General features: G+C 50.2%; 2 protein-coding genes across 5 annotated transcripts in view; one reads left to right on the top strand and one right to left on the bottom strand.

The window, feature by feature from the left end:
- Positions 1-3501, bottom strand: part of MTOR (mechanistic target of rapamycin kinase) — a 133555-nt gene extending 130054 nt beyond the window's left edge. Inside the window, exons 1-3 of one of the 2 annotated variants that reach the window (XM_058719094.1) lie at positions 3385-3501; positions 1229-1396; positions 181-289 (exon numbers count right to left, since the gene is read on the bottom strand). In XM_058719094.1, coding sequence (XP_058575077.1) covers positions 181-289; positions 1229-1390 — 271 coding nt within the window. In that variant the 5' untranslated portion in view covers positions 1391-1396; positions 3385-3501. Of the gene's footprint in view, positions 1-180; positions 290-1228; positions 1407-3384 lie in introns of both variants that reach the window. The other variant, XM_058719093.1, reaches the window with a different exon arrangement.
- A 3987-nt stretch (positions 3502-7488) lies between these two features.
- On the top strand, positions 7489-17526 carry UBIAD1 (UbiA prenyltransferase domain containing 1). Of its 3 annotated transcripts, XR_009258410.1 has the most exons (3): positions 7489-8104; positions 8636-8719; positions 15078-15095. XR_009258410.1 is itself a non-coding variant. In XM_058719092.1 (2 exons), the coding sequence occupies exons 1-2, from the start codon at positions 7579-7581 to the stop codon at positions 12859-12861; spliced, it is 690 nt and encodes a 229-aa protein (XP_058575075.1). In that variant the 5' UTR covers positions 7489-7578; the 3' UTR covers positions 12862-15068. The 3 variants fall into 3 exon arrangements, 2 of the variants coding, with proteins under 2 accessions (XP_058575075.1, XP_058575074.1); XM_058719092.1 differs by lacking the exons at positions 8636-8719; positions 15078-15095 and adding an exon at positions 12698-15068; XM_058719091.1 differs by lacking the exon at positions 8636-8719 and having other exon boundaries at positions 7494-8104; positions 15078-17526.
- The last annotated feature ends 765 nt before the right edge of the window (positions 17527-18291 follow it).

Here is an 18291-nt window from a genome sequence, read left to right as displayed (position 1 = left end):
CCAGGACCGTTGCTAAGATTAACACCTGAATAAGTACACTGAAAGCCACAGGGCTCCTCAAAATTTCGTGAAACGGGTAGGAACTCAGCGTCTAGTAAGCAGCGGACGCAGGTGCAGTGGACACAGAGGTGACCGCCCTTCATTCCCAGTTGTCCCCGTCACCAGAGGCCCTGCCCTTACCTATGGCCAAGATGCCACCTTTCCTTTCATTGGCATCCGAGCTGGAAACCAGTTCAAAAATGTGATGGTTCAGCTGATCATAGAAGCGAGTAGACTCCTCTTGACTCATCTGCAGAGGAAGATGTACTCAGAACAACTTCTAATGTCTCCCTGATGCTGGGGACTGGGGGGGGGGGGGGGGGGGGGGGCTCCCAAAGGTCAGGACTGAGAGGTGGCCAGCAGATCTGGCTCACGCCGAAGAGGACAGAACTACTGCCCACGTTTATAGCTGTAAACTGTTGAGATGAACCCACAGCTCATTTGTATGTGGACCAAATGCCTGTTGAGTATCTACCCCATGGCAGGCCACATCCTGGGGTTACAAGGATGAGCAAGAGACACCGTCCAGACATCAAGCATGCTCTCTCTCTAGAAAGCCCCAGGCTACCAGCTCCTCAAACCCAGCCCGACCACGGTTATCAGATAGAAAGAACTGAAGGTCTGGAATATGGTGGGGGAAGGGGAGGGGAGGGGAGGGGAGGGGAGGGGAGGGGAGGGCAGGGGAGGGGAGGGGAGGGAAGGGAAGGGAAGGGAAGGAAAGGAAAGGAAAGGAGGAAGGAAGCACAGCATAGGAAATGCCACAGAAATGTGCCACTAGGATAGGAAAGGAAAGGAAAGGAAAGGAAAGGAAAGGAAAGGAAAGGAGGAAGGAAGCACAGCATAGGAAATGCCACAGAAATGTGCCACTAGGATAGGAAAGGAAAGGAAAGGAAAGGAAAGGAAAGGAAAGGAAAGGAGGAAGGAAGCACAGCATAGGAAATGCCACAGAAATGTGCCACTAGGATAGGAAAGGAAAGGAAAGGAAAGGAAAGGAAAGGAAAGGAGGAAGGAAGCACAGCATAGGAAATGCCACAGAAATGTGCCACTACAAAGGAACCAGCGCACCCTACAGACAGGAAAAACTGGGTGCCTTTGTTTTCCAAATCCTCACTCAGCCGTTGGAAGGAATCGAAACCAGTGCCGGTGCATTCAGGCCCAACACTGCACGACAAAGCCCAGAAGCCCTGACCTCTCGAAGCTCCATGGTGACGTAGTGCTGGAGCTCCTTGGCAGCTTTGGCCCTGGTCTCCTCATTCCGGCTCTTCAGGCCGCTGGCAAACTGCTGCAGGACGCTCACGTTGCTGGACGTGGTGGTGGCTGTGGTGGCGGTGGCAGGTCCGGTTCCCAGCATCTTGACCTGAGGTTCGTTGGAGAGAAACTTCCTTCAATATTTTGCATAACAAACTATGGTGTCATGAATATATTTATGGTGCCCGTTCCTCAACACGGATCTCCTCTCTGCCCGTTGTCAGGGGGCGGGGGGGGGGGGGGGGATCCTAAAAAGGTTGGGAGACCTCACTGAGGAATGTAGAGAAAGCCTTGATTCATTCCACAATGACTGGTGTTTAAAAGAGGCGGGGGGGGGGGGGGGTGGTGCGCCTGGGTGGTGCGCCTCTGTCGGTTAAGCGTCCGATTCGTGATTTCAGCTTTGGGTCTTGATCTCGCGGGTTCAAGCCCCACATCGGGCTCTGTGCTGACAGTGTGGAGCCTGCTTGGGATTCTCTCCCTGCCTCAGAATAAATAAATAGACTTAAAAAAAAAAAAAAAAAAAGAGGCAGTGTAGCAGACAGGGTTAAACTGTGGGCTCTGAAGCCAGACTATCTGGGTTCGAATCCAGTCCAAAATTATGTATTAAATTATGGATTAAGTGAGTTAATAAATGTTAAAAAGTGCTTCAGTCCCAGGCACACAGTGAGTTCTTAATAACCATTAGCTGTTATTACCATGACCAGCGCCAAAATCAAGAGTCAGATGCTTCTCCAACCGAGCCACCCGGTTGCCCCCATAAATGTAATTTTAAATCTCCTGGCAACCATATCAAAAAGACGCAAAAAGAAACAGATGAAATTAATACATTTCTTAAATCTAATAGATGCAAAATATCATTTCAACATGTTACCAACATAAAAATTACCGATATACTTTCCGTTCTCTTTTTGTACTGTGCATTTTCCACTCAGGGCAACCTCAACTTCAACTAGTCACATTTCAGATGCTCTAAGCCACCTGTGGCTGGTGGTTATGATATTGGACAGTGCAGTTCTCTTAAGTACCAGTACTTGGAATGTGAGCTAAAAGAGACTGATTCATTCCTGAGATCACTCATTCGTTCCTCAATTATATACTGTCCCTCCTCTCAGTTGAGCTTACAATCTAGAGGGAAATACAAATAATCAGGCAACCACCATAAAGTGGCCATAACAGGGCTCAGCCCAGACTGCTGCGGGAGGAACATATATACCGGTCCGAGGTATGTCCACATTATATTAGAACACCAATTTTTCCAAAATTCTTATTTTTGAAATTATCTGTGAGATGCAGAGAAAAAAAAATTAGGGAATAATTCGTTTTGTAAGGCTTTTAAGTACTTCAATGCCAAGAAAAAGGCTGCAGAAGGAAATGTCATCCTTCAGGGGAGAGGAAACCCAAGGATCCCTGATGAGAAAACTAGGAAGGGGTGTGTGTCCCGCCTCTGCGATGAGGGGGAGGGAGGCTGGCAAGGAATTCTCATTCTGAGGAAGAAACCAGAGTATCTTCACAGGGTCTAAGGCCCACAGGCCCATCTGCTCCAGGCAGAATTCAACTAAAATACTTGTAAGTCCAATATCCTAAGAGTCTTGGTGACGGCTGGCAGAAGTTAAAGTTGGGGTGGCTGAAACTGGAGATGGGGGTAGGGAGGGCAGAGAGGATGAAACCCCAGGATGGAACCCAGCTCAGTTCTGGGGACTGGGTCCTTGAGAGGTCCCCAGGGTGCAGTGCAAGGGGCACACACGGACGTTGCTCCTCTCTGAGGACAACCTGTAGGTGGCTCGGAAGATGGGGTGACTGCGGGGCATGGAGACCCAAAGGCGCCCGGCGGTACCGGAGCTGATGGGCCGCCCTTCGCCGCGCCAGGGACACACGGCAGGCTGAGGGGTCCGGGGGTCTCCTGGGGGTCCGGAAGGAGGTGGGTGCTGCCTCGCCGGGTGGGGGTCAAGGGCTCAGACGGCGCCCAAGTCCGTAGGGACCTCACGGACCAGACGGACGACTTCCCGGCACCCCCCCCTCCCCCCCAACGGACCAGGCTGACCCTGGGTCTGGAGATTCCTCCACCTTAGAGGGGTCGGTGCCAGGCCCCAGACTCACCGCGCGGCTTCGGCCAAGGCCTCGGCTGCCGCCACCTGTGCGGGTACCGCCGCTTCAGGCCCCCGGCCCCACCACCCGCCTTCCCCGCTGTCCTCTAAGCCGGGCGGGAGGGAGGGCGGACTCCTAGCGCTGAGGACCAATCGCCAGGCGTAAGGAGAAGATGGACTGGAAGGCAGACCAATAGAAATGAAGGAGAAGTGAGGCCTGGGACCCGGCTTCTCTAGGGGGCGGGGACTGTTCAAATAGACAAACCACGCGGCCAGTGGCAGACGAAAGGAGGCTTGAAAGAGGACTGCGTCCACTTGGGAGAACCAATCGCTCGTGAGTTGATTTCTGCCACTTCCACGCGCACATCCGGTGCATCGCTACTATCATTCCCCGCTGCATCGACACTGTGGCGGTCCGGATCCTGGTGTGTGGGTACCGCTGTAACCAGGGTGTGAGCGACGTGGTGCCCTGTCTTTAAGAGAGCAAAGATGTAGAACTTTGGGACCAGCGCTAATTATGCACCCGTGATTTCTCTTCTTTGAAATGCAGTGTGCGTTTAAAAGCGTTTTTCGTGAGAATTTTCCAGTTTTCCAAAATTACCTAGCTCACAAGATCATTCCCATAACCAAGTTTTAACTGAATGACCCACTCCTAAATAAATACTTTTAAAGCAACATCACTTAAAAACATCCAGGGGCTCCTGGGTAGTTCAGGGGGTGGAGCCTGTGACTCTTGATCTAGGATCCTGAGTTCAAGCCCCACCTTGGATGTGGAGCTTACCTTTCAAAATTAAAATAGTTAAAATAAAAACATCTTTTCAAACAATCAATGGCAAAAATGGCATTTGACGGCCTCGCTGACAGTGCGGAACCTGCTTGGGATTCTCTCTTTCTCTGCCCCCTCCCTGCTTGTGTAGGTTCTCTCTCTCTCTCTCTCTCTCTCTCTCTCTCTCTCTCTCTCTCTCAAAATAAACATTTTTAAAAATACAAGCTGTACAACAATAGAAGTATAATATAACCCCTTATAAAGCATTTATATATTTCTTATGTGTCTATTCAGGGCGGGAGTGGGGGAGGGATATGCAACTAAGATGCAATGAAATACGGAGAGGGCATATTTTTTCCTTTGTCCATTACCATCAATTACTTGTGTAATAAAAAGACGTGTCTAAAATACCATATGACCTCACTCATTTGTGGAATTTAAGAAGCAAAACAGATAAACATGGAAAGAAGGAGAGAGAGAGAGGGAAACAAATCATAAGAGACTCTTTAGGATAGAGAACAAACCGAGGGTTGATGGAGGAAGGTGGATGGGGGATGGGCTAAATGGGTGATGGGTAGTAAGGAGGGCACTTGCAATGAGCCTTGGGTGTTGTATGCTAAGTGATAAATCACTAAATTCTACTCCTGAAAACAATATATGATATGGTAACTAACTAGAATTTAGATAAAAATTTGAAAGGAAAGAAAGAAGTGCCCATTGTAGATATTTAAGTTTCCAGAAGTTCTGAAATGCCAAATTAAAGAGGTTTGGCAATATTCTGTGGCTGACAAAACGCGTTGGCAGATTCTCTTTTTATACGTACTCTTATTTTCCCTTTTTGTTACTATCTGTACTGTTCTGCACTTTTAACAATTTTAGTAGATCTTGGAGATGTTTCTCAGTTTATAGAAAGCTCCCTTGTTCTTTTGTTATTATATAGGTACATAGTATTTCATCACATGGATGTATGGTAATTTATTTTTCCAGTCCTCTGTTGATGGACACTTGTATTCTTGCTATTACTAATGATGCAGCAAAGAATGCTTTTGTACATACATAATATTTCCCCTAGAAGCTATGCCAAATAAATACCCAGAAATCAGATTACAAGGTCAGAGGGTAAATGCATGTATAATCGACAGACATTGCCATATTGTTCTCTATAAGGGAGGTACTAATTTTCATTTCCACCCGCAATAGATGAGATTTTTGCCACGCTAAGTTGTAATAAGGCCCTGTTTTCTAATTAACAATCACATGGTTTTATAACAACAGTAAGCGATACATATGTAGGTCTCTTTTCAGTTTACGAAGAGCTTTCTTATGTTAAAATGGTAAGTAATATTTATTGAGCACTTACAAAGTATCAGGGATTTTGCTAGACATGATAAAGTAGTGGTTAAAAGCAGCTTGGAGTCTAACTGAATCTGAAACTTTGCTCCCACATTGACTAGCTATACGACCAGGTACTTAATCTCTTTATACCTATTTATTTATCATAAAACCAAAGAGATTATAATGCACTTACCTCCGTAAGTAGTGTGGTGGGGTTAAATGGTAACATATGTAAAGTACCTAAAACCCTCTATGACGCATGTGAGCAGTCAATAAATTCTATCACTGTTATTCTTGAACATTGAGGCATTCAACATTCTTGAACTGGGAGGCATGTTGTATATTGTTCAGACTTTACACGTGAGTAAACTGAGATAGAGAGGGATTAGGTTATAGAATTGGTAAACGATGGAGCCAGGGTTTTGATATATCTGCTTCTTCCTCTTGTCCAAGTTGGCACGAGAGGACACTTGGGTCTGGCCAGCATCACAGGTATGTGCTACAGAGTAGAGATGTAAATATTTAACAACCAGCTAGCTGATAAGGTGGGGGTGGGGGGAGGGACATGTTGGTATGTTTGTATGTACAAGGGCTGGCTTTGGGGCTGTGTGAGGTTGTATTGCTCTTATTGAAACTCTTAATGCTTTTTGACCAAGGGGCTGCACATTTTTATTTTGCACTAGGCACCAAAATTATGGAGTCTGTCCCGCGTCCATACATGCTACGTGCATATTATAACTGTCACCAATATAAAGGATGTATCTAGCGCGTAACTTCTAAATACTAATAAAATACACAATGCTTTTCATTGCAAATTCCGTATGGCCAATTGATTCTAACAGGATGCGTCTTTTGGATATCGTAGAGCCTCCCAAGCTGGGGGAGATGAGTGGTAGCCCGTCATTATATCATATTTCCACAATGCGATAGACAACAGACAAAAGAAACAAATGGTAACATGGAGTGAGATAATTGGGAAGTAATGAGTTTTGTTAACTTTGTTTTAAATATAACTTATCTAATTGTAAGTTGGTACAATTTAATTTTTAATAATGGCTGTGCTTAATGATGGGCTCAGAAAATTCCTGAAAATTTAACTGTTGGCTCCCTCCAGCCAGAATGAGCTACAGCTATGGCCCATAAGCTTCCAGAAGGCGGGCAATGAAGAGCCAAAGCTGGCCAGGAGACAGAGTGGGGAGGAAGACGGTTATTTGCATGAATAAGTGAGCAACCTAGAGTATGGATAAAAAGGCAGGCAGGACAGTACATGGCAAATGGTAATTGTTCACAATAAAAAGCGGGAATTATTGCCGTGGTGATTATTACTAGAGCTAATAATTTCTTAGACATCATTTCCCATTTCAGAGCTTCGTTTCCCATTTAAAAAGTGGGAGGTAATTCTACCTGTTTCATTGCCCTCAATGCCCTCCCTGATTTTTGTCCATTTTGTTCACTGCTGCCTAGCATAGTAAGTGCTCAATAAATACTTGTTGAATGAAAAATATGAGTGAGTCCTATTTTGGTGAATGGAAGCTCTAGGTAAGTCGTAAAGCGACACGCGGTCGAGGTCGTTCCTGTGATGCTGAGGCTGTTTCCTGCGAGTCTGGGGGGTAGCTGAGGGCCTCGGACCCCCGGCGGGAGAGGGGCTTGGCCGCGGGGCCGCCGCTCCGCCCCGGCCCGCCAGGCTCCGCCCCGGCCCGCCAGGCCCCGCCCCCGGCCCCGCCCCGGCCCCGGCCCCGCCAGCACCGGCCCGGCCCGCGCGGTCGGTCCCTGTTTCCGGGCGGGCCTTCGGAGGCCGGCGCACAAGATGGCGGCTCCAGTATCCTAAGGCGCGTGGCCGCAGTTCGGCCTTGGGCTCTAGCCGCGGACTGAGGTCCAGACACAGGTTTCGCCCAGGTGACAGGAGGTCGGGGCGGTGCCGTCGGGCCTCGTGGGCTGCCTGGTCGGCTCGGTGCTGCCCCCGGGGCCCGCCGCCTCCCCAGCCTTGCCCCGGGGCGGAATCGAAGGAAGGTCAGGTCCGGCCGCCCCGCCCCTCTTCGCCGCTGAGCGGTAGCTGTGCCGTGGGTGGCTCACTATTAACTTTGACTTCAGCCACGTGCAGCTTCCATGGCGGCCTCTCACGTTCCGGGGGAGATTAACATACAGGCGGGAGAGACGGCCAAGGTCGGGGACAGGGACCTGCTGGGGAACGACTGTCCGGAGCAGGACAGGCTTCCCCAACGCTCCTGGAGGCAGAAATGCGCCTCCTACGTGCTGGCCCTGCGGCCGTGGAGCTTCAGTGCCTCACTCACCCCGGTGGCCTTGGGCAGTGCCCTGGCCTACAGATCCCAGGGCGTCCTGGATCCCAGGCTGCTGGTGGGTTGTGCCGTGGCCGTCCTTGCCGTGCACGGGGCTGGCAATTTGGTCAACACTTACTATGACTTTTCCAAGGGCATTGACCACAAAAAGAGTGATGACAGGACCCTGGTGGACCGAATCTTGGAGCCCCAGGATGTTGTCCGGTTTGGAGTCTTCCTCTACACTCTGGGCTGTGTCTGTGCCGCTTGTCTCTACTACCTGTCCCCTCTGAAACTGGAGCACTTGGCTCTCATCTACTTTGGAGGCCTGTCTGGCTCCTTTCTCTACACGGGAGGTAAGAATTGGCCTGTTTTCCTGGCTGCATGTACGGGAAACTGCTGGTTTGCATCGGAGTTTCAGGGCTGGAGAAGAAGTTCCAAAGGTTCTTTTCTGAGTTAGGCCATTTATGTGAAACCTGTAACGTGTAGGTCATGTGGACTTTTTGAAAACAGTAGTGACTTGAGAAGATCCCAGCTTGGCTTATGGATGGTAGGAATCACAGAATCACGTGTATGTAAATTTTTCTATTTGGTTTTCTTTCGATGGTCGTATCTTAGGATGCCACAGTTTCAAATTTTAGAGGAATTAAATTTGAAGAACTCAGAATTATACAGCTAATTACTGGCAGCTGGTTTGCTGTGTGACTCCTTGCAACAGGCTGATTAAGGTAGTGATGGGCGGGTGGTCAAGTCCTACGTATTGAGCGCCTATTATGTGCCAAGCACTGTTCTGTGTGAACCCGGGAGTCGCAGATCCCTGCCCTTGTGGAAGTTGTTTCATAGATCTTGAGGAGACCTGGAAAATAAAAATAATAAATTATATTTAGGATGACCAACGTCCTGGTTTGCTCAGGACTTGAGGTGGTTCCCAAGATGCTGGACTTTTGGTGTTGAAATCGGGAAAGTTCCAGGTAAGCCCCGATGAGTTGGTACCCTGGTCATCGTATATGAAAATATTATTAGTGCTATGGGGAAAATATAAGTAGGGCAAGGAAGGAGGGCATAGCTGACTGTTTGAAGTAGTTTGATCAGGGTAGGCCTCATCAAAAAGGTAATGTGAGCACAGATAGAAGGAAGTTGGCTAAGCATGTATCTAGAGGAAGGATGTTTCAAATCTTGGAATAGCAGTTACCAAAGGCCTTAAGGCAGGAGTGTGCTTAAAAGTTTAAGGAACCGCAAGAGTCCAATATTGAGTGAGGGAGTGAGTAAAAAGGTAAAACCAGAGAGAAGTATGTTTGGGGAGGCAGAGAAGCACAGAGATTATGGAGACCTTCATGTTTTAAAAGAATCAGTCTGGGTGCGGTATTGAGAACGGGTAAAGGTGAGTGGGCAAGGACGGAAGCCAAAAGGTGAGGCTGTTCGGCAATCCAGGCAAGAGAGGTTTGGTGGCCTGGATCAGGGTGGTGGTAGAGAAGGGAGGACGTAGTCAGATTCTGAATATATTTGGGTATATTTGGAAGGTGAACAGGGTTTGCTGATGGATGAGATACAAGGCAGGAGAGAGACAGGAGAATTCAACATAACTCAGAGGTTTGGGCCTGAGCACTTGAAATGATGGACTCGATGTCAAGGGAGCTAGAGAAGGATGAAGACAGGTTTGGGGGGGGGGGGAGAAAATTGGGAGACTGGCTTGGGACATCTTAATGTATTAGATCTCCTAGTGGAGATGTCAGATGGCTGGCTGGATGTAAGCACCTGAGTTCCAAGGAGAAGCCTAAACTGCAGATGCAGATATTTGGGAGTCTCTGGCACAGAGATAAAGTTGTGTGACTGGATGAGATCACCAGAGGAAAGAGTGGTGATAGAGACCCATGGAGACCAGGACTGCGACCTGGGGCACTCTGATGTGAAGAGGGGGAGAGAAGAAGGAAGGGGTGGGGGAGAGTGTGACAGAGCAGCCAGCTGTGAACAGCCCTGTGAAGGAAATCAGTAGGGTGCTGTGGCAGAACGCGCATGGGGCGGTGGTGAAGAGGCCCTTGAAGGATGAGGAGCAAGCTACAGGGCAGAGTAACTGGGTCTGATTTGGGAGCGAGTCCTTCAGGGCTGGAGGAGTAGCGCAGGCTAATGCCCTGGGGTCAGGGAGAGCTCAGCGTGCTTTAGGATCCATGAAAGGCCAGTGTGATTCAGAGGGAGAGCCAGGTACTGTTGGGGAGGCCACTCAGGGCTGGATCATTCTGGTCTCACAGGGCCTCTGGCTCCCCTGCCAGTTAGTTGTTCCTTACTCCCAGCCTCCAGCTTCAGTCCTTGGACCCCTTTCCTCTAACTCCATCCACTCTCCGGCTGCTTTTAGCCAGTCTCATGGCTTCATATGCCATCTGTTAACCTGGTGACTCTCAAAGGTGTTCCTCTGTTCCAGATTTCTCCACTCAACCCCAGACTCGCCTAACTTCTCCCTCAGTAGCTTCTCCCCAAGATCTCACAGGCATCTCAAGCCCATTGTGTCTGAAACCAAAGCCCTGATCGCCCCTAAGAATCCTGTCCTACTCCCCACCTCTCCCCATCTCATTCCGTGGCACCTTCCTCCTTCCAGTTCTTCAGGCTAAAAGTCATGGGCATCATCCTTGGCCCTTCCTTCTCCCATCCAGTCCATCAGCAAATCCTGTTGACTCCACTTTCAAAATGCATTTGGGATCTGGCTGCGTCCCACCACCTCCGGCCACCGCTGTCATCTCCTCAAAAATGGCAGCGGGTTCTTTATCGATATGCCTTTCAGGGTGCTCCCAAATCAGAGCTGGAGTAGTCCTGTGAAAACATAAGGCAGCTACATCAGTCCTCTGCTCAGAATTTTCTAATGGCTCCCATCTTGTTCAGAGGAAAGGCCGGGGTCCTCACAGTGACCCCCAGGACAGTGCATTATCTGTTCGCCCTCTCCCCTCCTGCCAGCTCTCTGACCTGCCCCCTTCTTTCTTCCTGCTCATTATGCTCCAGCCACACTATCCTCTTGGCTCTTTCTGGTACAGCAGGACGTGCTATACCTTTGTAGATGCTTTTCCTTGGCTTGGAACCCCCTTACTCCTTCTGTCTGCTGGATTCGCTTTCTGACCTCCTCCACCCATTTGCTCACATGTCTGCTGTTTTGCGAGGCCTTACTTTCTACCCTGTTCAAAATTACAATACAAAGTTTTTGCAGCAGATAAAAATAAAATACAGTAAAGTAAAATAAAAGTGCCTGCGCACACACACACACACACACACACACACACCCTGTGTTTTCCCCCAAAGTACCTTTCCTATTTTTTTAATTTTATTTTAGAGAGCATGAGCAGGGGAGGGGACAGAGAGAGAGAGAGAGGGAGAGAATCTTAAGCAGGCTCCACGCTCAGTGCAGAGCCCAGAGTAGGGCTCGATCCCACGACCCTGGGATCGTGACCTGAGCTGAAATCAAGAGTCAGACGCTCAACCGACTGAGCCACCTAGACGCCCCACAGTTCATACTACTTCTAACATAACAGACTTTGTTAATTATCTTCCCCTTAAAACTGTAAGCTCCCTGGGATTAGGGATTTGGATCTCTGTTCTTTCTGAACGCATGGCGCCCAGAACACTGCCTGGCATATACTCAGTACTTAATATCCATTGAATGAACAAATGGGGAAACACTGAAAAGTATTGAGCATATTATGTAATGATATGATTTATATATTTTTTTAAAAACCATTGACGTTTATTGATATAATTTGCTTACTGTGAAATGCACAGATCTCAAGTGTTACCGTTTGATGAATTTCGACAAATGCAGGCAGTTGTATAACCCACACCCTGTCATGATACAGAACATTTCCATGACTCAAAAACTTACTTCTCTGTCAATTTCCACTCTCCCCAACCCTATCCAGAGGCCATCACTATTTGATTTCTTTCACATAGATTGTTTTGCCTGGTCTGGAACCTTATATAAGTGGAATCACTCAGTATGAATCCTTGTGCCTGGTGTCTTTGCTCAGCGTGGTGGTCTTGAGTAGTTCCTTTTTAAATGCTGAGTAGTATCCATTGTGTGGACATACCACAATTTGTTTATCCTTTCTCCTGTTCAGAGACATTTGGATTGTGTCCCTATTTTGGCTTTTATGCCTGAGCATTCATGTTTAAGCCTTCCTGTGAATATATGTTTTCATTTTTCTTGGATGAATGCCTAGGAATGGAATTGCTGGGGTCATAGGGTAGATGAATGTTGAACTTTATGGGAAGCTGCCAAAGCATTTTCTTTTTTTTTTTTTTAAGTAGGCTTTATGCCCGCTGGGGAGCCCGACGTGGAGCTTGAACTCATGACCACCCACCCCCACCCCCACCCCCACCCCCACCCCGAGATGAAGACCTGAGCCTCATGAGATCTAGAGTCGGGACGCTTAACCGACTGAGCCACCCAGGCGCCCTGCCAAAGCGTTTTCTAAAGTGGTTGTACTATTACATTCCCACTGGCAATGTTTAAGAGTTCCATTTACTCCACATTCTTGCCAACATTTTGATTTATGTTCTAACAAATTCATTCTGGCCGCTGTGTGGAGAACTTATCCAGTCTTTCACTGTGTTGGCTCATTTGGAAAATGGTGGTGGGAAGTTCTGAGGTGGGCTGCATTCTGAAGCAGGTGGAGTGCGTGAGCCCTGGGCCATACGTCCGCCCCGACTCTTAGGAAGCAGCTTTCTCCCCAAGGGCTCTATCGTTTTCTTGTGTCACATAACCTCAAGAAGGCTACCAGACCTTTCTCAGCTCTCGAGTGGGTTTGTGGTTGGTTTTTGTGTGGGACCTGTTCGAGGTGGGGGCCTATCTTTGCAGGCCCAGGTTTCATTCCACGTTGCTCACATCACTTTTGCCAGGTGATCTAAGGGGATGTTCTTGGGTAATCTAGCCAGCTGTCAAGGCTGTAGAGCTGTTGTGTTTTCTTCCGTAGCTACAGCCCTGACATCCACCCGGAGAGCTGGGCATGTAAGCAAAAGAAGAGTGGGCAGCTGGTGGAGAAGCATGCCGGGTCCCTGCTGGGAGCCTTCCTGCCTGGCATCTTCCTTGGGCAGAGGTTGTTCCCTCAACAATGTGAGATTCTGCAGGAGACATTGATTGGCTAACTTAGTACAGGAACCAGTGCTCTGCTTGAGAGAACCTCCTCCCGGAGGGCATGTCCTCAGAGGACTTCCCACAACACTGCTTGGGGAGTGCGGAATTCGTTTGCTGCATGTTGGCGGGTACCGGGGGCCACGGCTATGACAACACTTCCCTGGGGACGCTTCAGTCTAAAGAACCGAGGGTGGTCATTTAGCACCAAAGCACCCCAACTAAATGGAGGCGTTAGCTAATACTGTGGTGGCAGTCATCTTGCGATATATGAACGTAGGAAGTCTACACGTCGTAGACCTTACGCTTTCGCTGTGTTCTAGGCCAGTTTTCTTTCAAGAAAGCTGGAAGAGAAACAACCGCAAAGAAGCCCAGCTACCAGTGTGAAGGTGATCTTGGGCTGAACCCATTCTTTGGCTGCCCTGGCCTTAGGTCATCTGCAGACCACCGTCCCTTATCGTTTTCGGCTGGTTAAAATGCAGTTGATGACCCAGTACTTTTCTTTGTCTCCTGATCCTGAGGCCACTCGTTGGAAGCTTGGTCAGATCGGGAGGTTTCCCAAGCTTCTCTCTGTGTGTGTGTGTGTGTGTGTGTGTGTGTGTGTACCACACTCCACCCACTCCATGCTGCCTCCCTCTGAGTGGGTCATTTTCCTTAACCTCAGCCCCAGCTCCAGGTGCTTGTTACTGTAGCTCTGTGTTCAGTTCAGCCTTTGTGCCCACGGTGGGGAGCGAGCTGTGAACAAGCCAGACACCAGGCCCTGCCCTCATGGAACTTCTGGTTTGAGGGGAGGATGCAGACTGAGTAATTAGAACCACGATGAACTTTATGAAGGGGGAAATCTGGGGTGCCCTGGGAGCATATTGCAGGGGGACGGGCTGTGGCCTAGCAGGTGAGGAGGGGCTGTCTTGAGGAATGGTCTTTAAGGTCTTGAAGGGTGAGTAGGAGTCTGCCAGGCAAAGGTGGGGTGGTGTGCCTGAAGGCCTTGGGGAACCGACAGAAGTATGAGTGGAGGTGGAGGGGAGCTTAAGGTGAGGTGGGGAGGAGGGAGGCGGGGCCAGAGGTGTGCCGGTGAAGGATCCCGAGGACAGCTTGTGATAAGGGTTTTGAGGTGTATGTTGGAGGAAGGGCATGGTCAGATTATATATTTTTTTAAATGTTTATTTATTTATTTTGAGAGAGAGGAAGCAAGGGAGGGGCAGAGAGAGGGGGAGAGAGAGAGAGAGAGAGAGGGAGAGAATCCCAAGCAGGCTCTGCCCTGATAGCTCAGAGTTTGACCTCATGAACTGTGAATGTATGATCTGAGCTGAAATCAAGGGTCAGATGCTTAACCAACTGAGCCACCCAGGTGCCTCAGGTCAGTATTTTGGAAGGACCCCTCTGGCTGCCCGTGAAGATTAGATCTGGGGGTGGGGTGGGGTCGTAAGCATGGCTGTCACCATGTTCCAGGCATAGGATGACCATGACTCCTCTTTGGAGATGGGAGTGAGGCCGGATGGATTGTGGCATCGCTGGAGAGAACTGGGCAGGTTCTGACGAAGTGGTTTAGACAGGATTTGAAGCGGGTTGGCAGTCCAGGAGGAGTTCACGGGGCGGGGGGAGGATTTAGTTTGAACTTCGTCGGGGAGGAGGAGTTGGGGGGGAGTTAGTTTGGACTTCATGGGAACCAGAGAAGGGAAGCAGCATGGGAGCCTCGTCTTGGCCGTTTTACTCGTTATGTGGACGAAGGTTTCTTTATGTGGAGTTTGGGCACCATCAGATTTCCCTGAGATTCGCTGCGGGTTTTCTAAACTAGAGGCTGTGGAAGAAGGAGGGAGAAAAGTAAGAGACTGGGATGGGCCTTCTGTGAGGTACTGACCGACGGACGCGATGTCTCGCACGGGCCGGCGAAGGGACAGAGAAACCAGAGTGGCCCGTGAGACCATTTAGATCCTCCATGGGCTCCCCCGTTGCATCGCGTGTGGTGGGAGCCCGCTGCTGTTTGTTGTAGGACTTGCCGGGGGACAGTAGGAAGGACAGCGTGGGGACGACCCGAAGCCCAACTGGGTGCTAAGAGAGGAGTGTTCCCTGCCCCTCTGTGTCACTGGAGACGACCTCAGCTGGGCTCCAGAGGGCAGGGAGCTCGCCGACTGCCTGTGGTCTCTGTCTGAGAGCTCCCTGCTCCCGGCCATCCGTTTCCAGCCCTGGATCTCACACCTCCTCTCTGGGTCTTCTGGCCGTAGGAATCGGATTCAAGTATGTGGCCCTGGGAGACCTCGTCATCCTCATCACTTTCGGCCCGCTGGCCGTGATGTTCGCCTACGCCGTCCAGGTGGGGTCCCTGGCGGTCTTCCCCCTGGTCTACGCCATCCCCCTCGCCCTCAGCACCGAGGCCATTCTCCACTCCAACAACACCAGGGACATGGACTCCGACAGGGAGGCCGGCATCGTGACTCTCGCCATCCTCATCGGCCCCACCCTCTCCTACATGCTCTACAACACGCTGCTCTTCCTGCCCTACCTGATCTTCAGCATCCTGGCCACACGCTGCAGCATCAGCCTGGCCCTGCCCCTGCTCACCATTCCCATGGCCTTCTCCCTGGAGAGACAGTTCCGGAGCCAGGCTTTCAACAAACTGCCCCAGAGGACTGCCAAACTCAACCTCCTGCTGGGGCTCTTCTACGTCTTTGGCATCGTCCTGGCCCCAGCGGGCAGTCTGCCCAAACTCTGAGGGTCCCGGGAGCCCTCCCCACCCCCGTCCGTGCCCCCCCACCTTAGAGTGTGTTTGTCGAAGGCGGAGAATCACAGGCGGGAGGCTGATTTGGCAGTCAGGGGCCTAAGGAAGGCTTCTGAACTCCCACCTTTTTTCTAATTATTATGCTTTTAAAGATAAGGTTTGTTTTTGTATTATTCCGTTTGCCCGTGACTCTTGGAACCACTCGTATCAGGTGGTGAACTGGAAGCATGGCCCTTGTTTTATTTATAATTTCCACTAGGGGGTGCTGTTGGGTCACTTTAAAGTGGATTCAAAGGCCCTAAGACTTGGTGAAGGAGCCACCAGGTTGGCCTCGGGTCCTGAAGAGCCCTTGTAACTGGGCTCCTCCTTGCTCCACTGACACGCAGCCAGCTTCCTCCCGGTATGCTGGTCTTGCAGGATGCGCTGGCGATCGGCGCTGGGCCCCGGGACACAGAGCATCCGTCTCTTACCCTGAGCCCTTGCGTCCTAAAATACACTGCTTGAGAGAGAGTCCCTCGTTAGCAGTCCAGCGTGGCTCCCAGCTTTGTGCCTGCGTTGTGTGTCAGGCGCGTTTGTCCTTCGTCCCCCTTTCACTTATTGCCACAGCTGAGCGTCCTGCAGCAAGATAGTCAAGCTGAGGGCTGGGAAAGGAAAAAACAAAAACCAAAAACCCACCCTGGAGGCAGCTGAGAAAATCACTCTGCTTTTGGGTAGAATTTGGTGGGGCAGCTGTTTTCCCTGTATAGAATCTACTGGAATGACTCCAGCCCTTTGAGTAGCTATTAGGAGCCCTGAAATTGTAGAGGCACCGTCCTTGCGGACTCCGTAAAGCCCACAAGGTCGCGTCTTCCCCCACCTATTGCCTTTCCTGATGCTCCCCTGTGCCCACCCCCCATCTCTGTCCGGTTCCCATTTGTGCGTCTCCTGTCCGTGCAGCCTGACTGTTTGGGTAGCAGCTTAGCAGCTGAGTTGAGGACAGTTGTCACTTTCCACAGAGCCCCAGAGAATTCAGCTCTTCCCTGAACGAATAAGCCGACAGACACAGTCCTGACCCTGTTCAGCTGAAAGAAAGGCCCTGCCGGAGAAGGAACCGTGTCTTCGTCTTTGAAGACAGATGAGCAGCATTGACCCCGCTGCTCCCAAAGGCTTCAGTGGCCTTGTGCAGAGATCATTTGTGCCCAGAATGGGGGAATTCCAATGCTGCTTTTCACTTCATTGCCTGCAAAGTGTAATTTCTGGGCTACAGCTGCCCAGTTGCATTTGGTCCAAGACTGAAATAGATTGAGACCGTCATCATCGTGCTTTTCCGTTGTGATTACAGCAGCCTTTCAGATAGGTGATTCAGGGGCCCGGCCTGCCAAAAATGACAAGAATTAGTTCTTCACCCTTCAAGGCAGGCTGAGTATGAGTTGGTTCCTTAAGATTGGTCGGTCTACTTGGGGAAAAGACATACTTGGAAATTGCAAATGTTCCTCCAAAGTTAAAGGTGGTTTGACTGCAGAGCTCCGGGATCCTCGAATGGTGGTTAGAGCCCAGTGACCAGAGAAGGAAGGACGGCCCTCCTCTCCTGCCATTCTTCCCAGCACCACTGTCGTTTTGACGCCAGGCTTGTGGCGTTTTGGTGCTCATAGGGGTCCTGCCTTCAAAGATAGGCTCTTGTGGCATCTTTTCAGTGCAGGCCATTCTCACACAGGGCTCACTCCGGTGGCCGCAGGACCAGAGCTCCCTGTATCCCCAGACCAGACCCACCTTTGCAAGCACACGTGTTGGGAGGTGACATCCGGCCTCTGCACTGCATCATGGTACAGATTTTAACGCGTATTTTTTTATATAAATGTTTCTAAAAGGCCGGATTTGGTGCCAGGTTTTCTATACAGGTCACCATAATTTGTATTACACCCCCTGATTCAATGAAGGTTTTCTTTAGACTTGTCAATAAAAACAATGTCTTATCAGTTGTCTCTGCTTTTCTTCTACTTCCTGTCTTGCTGTGAGCTGATTCATGAATCTCAGGAGGACCGCGCAGGAACACCGGGCCATTCGGCGGGGTGCGGGTGCGGCGCCTGGCCTCCGCCAACGAATCTGGATAGGGGTTTGGCCGGATTTGAGGGGCCTTTAGGAAAGACGGGAGGGACCGCTTAGAACCAGCCGGGCCAGGTCATCCTCACTTCCTCTGTCCTGTCCTGCATTCGTTTTCTGTTTCCTCGGTAGGGTCGCTGCGCTGACGGGTGGAGGACATGTAGTTGATAGAGTACATTTGGGTTTCAGCTGGCATTTGACAATGTGTCCCTAGGAACAGAGCAGAGATATGCAGACCGGATACCAGTCTAGTCAGAGGAATTTGCGGGAGACGGAACGCACTGCGGGGAGAGAGCTGGCCGATGAGGGCGTCCTGTCAAGGGGCAAGGAGGCCTTTAGTAGCCCATGTGAGCCTGCCCTCTGCCCTCCACCCTCCAGCCGGCCGGATCCAACACCTGTCAATGACTGGAATTAGCCTAAATCGCAGGCTTTTCTAAACCTTGGAGGAAGAGCTTAGAAAATGGCTGACCATTAGGATCCTCGTAAATCGAAAGGCTGCTTTGATGGGTCAAAGGAGAAAATTCGCATGAATGAGTCTACTTGGGTCCCCAGATCAACTTGTGTGACATCAGAAGGGGGAGATCCGTGGCACGGCAGCAGTAGATGTGGTGGGTGTGAATTTCATCAACGACCCTGGGATC

The sequence above is a fragment of the Neofelis nebulosa genome, chromosome 2 (genome assembly GCF_028018385.1).
Source record: "Neofelis nebulosa isolate mNeoNeb1 chromosome 2, mNeoNeb1.pri, whole genome shotgun sequence".
Classification (NCBI taxonomy): Eukaryota; Metazoa; Chordata; class Mammalia; order Carnivora; family Felidae; genus Neofelis; species Neofelis nebulosa.
This window is presented reverse-complemented; position numbering and strand designations above follow the sequence as displayed.